Source organism: Otolemur garnettii, unplaced genomic scaffold (genome assembly GCF_000181295.1).
Source record: "Otolemur garnettii isolate 467f Iridium unplaced genomic scaffold, OtoGar3 scaffold00002, whole genome shotgun sequence".
Taxonomy (NCBI): Eukaryota; Metazoa; Chordata; class Mammalia; order Primates; family Galagidae; genus Otolemur; species Otolemur garnettii.
Window position 1 is genome coordinate 54,450,386 of NW_003852397.1, and position 4,796 is coordinate 54,455,181.

At 48.1% G+C, this 4,796-nt stretch overlaps 1 protein-coding gene across 1 annotated transcript in view; it reads left to right on the forward strand.

Moving 5' to 3' along the window:
* ITGA9 (integrin subunit alpha 9) overlaps positions 1-4,796 on the forward strand; it is a 346,390-nt gene that overhangs the window by 277,527 nt on the left and 64,067 nt on the right. Inside the window, exons 21-22 of the mRNA XM_003781794.3 lie at positions 2,062-2,151; positions 4,249-4,357. Of these exons, the coding sequence (XP_003781842.1) occupies positions 2,062-2,151; positions 4,249-4,357 (199 nt within the window). The remainder of the gene's footprint in view (positions 1-2,061; positions 2,152-4,248; positions 4,358-4,796) is intronic.

Sequence of the window (4,796 nt, forward strand, 5' to 3'; positions counted from 1 at the left end):
TCTCAAGACCTCTCCTCTCAGCAGCCACCAGCCTGGCTTTGCAGACCCCTGGAAAGTATCCCAGCTCATGAGCTCTCGGAATAACTGGGAGCCTTTTGATGTTTGGCCTCTTTATCTCATCTTTTCAAATGAGCTCCTTCTGGAGCAGTCCACGGATGACAGATGAAACTGTCAGGCCTAAGCTGCTGGTGGCTGGAGCCCCTATACAAATGTCAGGGCAAGATCTGGTAGGATGCTTGGGTTGGAGAGGGAGTGGGCCAGGATGATGCCATCCCATCCACAGAGGAGTTGCCTCCAGTCTGCCCACATCTGTGATTTTGAAGCATTATTAGCCCCTGGGAAAGAAAGGGCAAAGGGAGTTTGGCTGTGGGGGCACCTGATCCTGCTGCTTCTGCAAATTGTGGCTGCCCCGTGAGGGAATGATGTCACCTACATGCAGAAGACAGATGAGGGGACTTGGGTCAGCACCATTGTTCCAGAACAATGGGAGAGAAGAGAAGAGGGGATATGAGAGCTATTTAAGCACTGTTGCCATTCAGCACTTGCTGGGTGGGAGAGGAAGGCAGTGGGGCAGGGCTTGGAAGGGGTAGCAGGAGGGCACAGAGCAGACAGGAACTCTGCAGATGGTGTGTAGAGAGAGGTCAGGACCAGCTACAACCAAACTTAGTGGGTCTAGGGCACTCTTATGTTCCACCACTGGGGGATGAACTCAGCTTTTGGCTGGGATCCTCCGATTACTTCGCATAACCAGCTGTGTGTGCAAGATTCAGCACCTGCACCCACCAGCCAAGCCCTTTCCCAAGGAAGTCATTTCCCTGGAATCAATCATAATTCAAATTTGAAATTTAACAAAATAGTAAAGGGAAACTAGGTCTTCTCTTTCCTCCTATCCCCCTTCTCTTCTTTCTCCTCCTCCCTCTCCACTGCCCACCAATCTGGTATGAAGAGGAGGAATCATCTTGGAAAGAGTTCTGGTTTGGAGTCCCAACCAAGCTAGTTGGAATCTCAGCTTTTTTTGGTTTGCAGTAGAGCCTTGGGCAAGTTACCTAACCTATCTGAGCTGCTTCTCACCTGTTAAAGGAAAGTAGTCCCTGTCCCTCAGGGTCATCCTAATTTCTCAGGGTGATCATGCTGAGAAATGCCCGGCATATCCCTGACACACAGCAGCCACTCACCAGTACCAGCTACCCTGTGTTCGCCTTTCCACAACGACTTCACAGGAGTCCCCATTCTGTGCTTTCTCTCTCTGAGTGGGTGCTTTATTGGACACACAGCAGCCAGAGTCTACAGTGACAGCTCCCACAATGTGCATAGCGGCAAGGTTGACCAGGGCCTCTCTCTAGGGCCTAGCTGTCCATGGGTGGTGAGTGATCCCTCTAGGTAGGAAACAGCTGCTGAGGTCCACCAACCACTTCTTGGCTACAGTTCTGTAACTTCACTGGCCCAGTTTTCATGGAATCAGCACTTACAAAAGTAGCTCATGAAGCAGGTGTCCCAGCCATAGTCCCCCAGCACTCACTGTCCCACACCTACTAGACAGCATCCAGCTCCCAGCACCTGCCATACCATTGAGGCTTACCCTGGCCAGAGCCCACTCACCTGCATGACAGGGCAGGTGCCAGGGGGTTCATGGCCTCTCCCAACAGCAGCAGCAGCTCCCTGAAGTCAGGGGATAAAGGCCCCACTCCCACGCCTCAGCTGGGAAGATGGGCAGTGCCTCCCAGGGGACCCCAGTGACACTGAGCCCCACTGCCTATAGCATAGCCCTCCTGGACAGCAAGCCTTTATTATTTTCCACCCCTTCCTTGTCTCCCTTCTCTACTCCCTACTAATGTTTCCTGGGGTTGCCTCCCAAATAAACCACTCACCCTCACACCTTTGTTAGTATGACACAACTAAGACAATAGAGTACACTCTACTGTGTGCAGGGACCGAAACCAGAACTGAGGACAATGAGGTGTGGACTGCCCTTAGAGATTCAACTCTAAGGTGGAGCAAAGAAACCCATGGCCAGATAGCTAGTGTTGGCCAGTGTTCATTTATTCTCCTCTCCCCATACAGTGGCAACGTGGAGCGCTCGGAATCCGTGCATGACAACACCCTCATTCTGATGGTGCCGCTGATGCATGAAGTGGACACATCCATCACCGGGTGAGTAGCCTGGTCCTGTGTTGCCAAAACACAGGGGTGCCCTCCAGTGGAACATTGGGCTTCACTTGTATGAGTAGCCAGCCAAGAGCTGGGGACTCTGCACCTCCCCTTCCTCCCACCAAAGAAAAGAAGAATGAAGCTCTAGCCTCAGTGACTCTCACCCTCCTCTCTTTGTGTTTTCTCCTCTGTCCCAGCTACACACACAACTGGTAGATAACACAAGACGTTCGACAAGTTTAAGCCCCATAATTTCTTTGAACATTCTGTATACCTTTATATCATATACTCCCTACCTCTACCCTCACCCCTCCAGAATGCCATATGGTAGCAGGCAGTGTGGTTCCTGGGATTAAAATATCAGCCAGAAGCTTCTGGGCCAGAGGTTACAGCCAGATGTGTCCCATGCCCTAGCTCACAGGAGGGCTGCCTTTCTGATTAGCTTCACAGTAGGCGCTGGCTTTGCTTGTTTCTATTAACTCCTTCTGCAGAGCCAGCGGCTGCCCTGCCTGATGTTTGCAATGGTCTGGACCAGGCAGGTAACCATCATGACAGCTACACCATCTGCCGGGTGAAGCCCAGGGCCCCTCAGTGCTGCTGGCATTGTTGGAAAGTAGGGCTGTGGCTGTAGTCTGTGGGGACCCGAAACAACTAGAGTCAGTTTTCAGCCAAAGCCCAGGCCTGGAAAAATGAGAATTCAGTTCCTATTTCCAGCTTCAGAAAACAGAGCACACACCTCTTTGATAGTGGAAAAAAGATTTGCACAATTAGTTTAGATCAAGTGAGGACCCATTGAACCCTTGGCTCAAATGTAAGCTGAACCTTCTGGAAATTCACAGTTTCTCGTTTTTCACTTTTCAAGTACTTCTGGGTCCTGGCCTTGGCTAGAGTTGGAAAGTCAATCTCTTGCCGGGGGAGCCATCCCTGCACGGGCTTATGCTATGCTGGGAGCCAGGGGATGAATCTCTAGGCATTCCTGCTCCTGGGCTCTTGGCATTTTTAAATCATGTTTTTTAGACACAAGGCACTGATGGGATATACTTGCAAAATAGCATATTTTTGCCTCTGTCCAGAGCTCCGTTTTTAACTGTATAGCTTATTTACTTGTCTCATCAGAGGCATATGAGGATATGACCTATTTCAGGGTACAAGGAGAAAAGTACCCCCCACAAACTTAATCATGTTGTCAGGCCTTAGGAGACCCCATTGTGAGCTGTTAACAGCCCCTGATGAAGCCATCAATTAAACAAGTCAACCTCTAATCTTTTTAGGAATCTGAAACAGTTCGTAACATTTGTTTACGCGAGGAACGTACTACATTACAAAAATAATACACTTAAATTAAAAATAGATGTGTTGCTGTCCCTTCAAACTTAGTCCCCCAAATCAGATATTGTTGTGGTTTAGGTAAGTGAGTGGCTTCCAGCATGTAGAATTTATTATTTGTCTGGAAGTGTCAGTCTGAGCTTTGTTTCTTCCCGGGGATTTTTTATGCAAGTGATGTTGAAAGCATTGATACAAACTAAGCATGAATTCTTATCACCTCTTATGTAGCCTCTTTTTGAAACGTGGAGGAAACTGCTATCATCAAATGGACTCAGCTTCCAAATACCTGAATTCTAGTAATCTTTGTAGTCTGACAAATATTTTAAATGAATTTGTCACAGAATGGGGTTTTGTATCCCAAATGTATAATTCATTTACATTTATTTGTAAAAGCTTATCATATCTTTGATCCATAAAATGTTTTTCAGATGGCAAAACAGACAACACCATCTTTTATAATCCAGTTTTTTAAAAAAAAAAATCAAAGTTATCATAGTCTTCCTTCTCATTTTATAAGCGTAAGCCGGTACATATATCTTGGTGTAACTTATTAACATGACTTAAAAAGAAAAAGGCACTACTAGAAACGTCTGTTTAGAAAGCATAGCCTGGCTACATCCATTCATAGAAAAGTAACTGTTGCAGAAGGAAAGCCTTTGGTGGAAGGGAGACGCTGGATTCAACAGAGATAAACATCTGGGTTCTCAGGATGGCAGTGACCATGGATACTTGACTGTGGCTTGGGATGATAGTTCCCCTGCTTTCCTCTTCCAGAATCATATCTCCAACCTCCTTTGTGTATGGCGAGTCTGTGGACGCATCCAACTTCATTCAGCTGGATGACTTGGAGTGTCATTTTCAGCCCATCAACGTCACCCTTCAGGTACCTACCTCTGGAGATCGCCTCTGTCACTGGGGCATGACAAACAGGAATAGTCTCCTACTGAAAGACAAATGAAGGGCTAGGCTCTTTTCAGGGGGAACCCTTCCCAGTCTGGTTGGCTAGTACATAACTGTGTGTGGGGAGGGTGGATCTGTAACCACACGCAGAACGAATCCTTCCCTGTCTGCCACTCTGCTGTGCACACCGCTCTGCTTTTTAAGGCCCAGAAGGAGAACTACACAAGATGAACATCAGTTTCATCAGTTTTTCCCAAGATGGCCTCTGGGGTTGAGGCCTAGGCCTGCCCCTGATGGTCCCATGAGGACCCCTTTCTGTTCTTCCTCATTCTCATCTTCTGGGCAAAGGTGCCTCAGGATTTGCTGTGTCCCTTTCTTCCTGGGGTTTTCGTGCTGACGCGCACAGGAGCCCACGCTCCCCA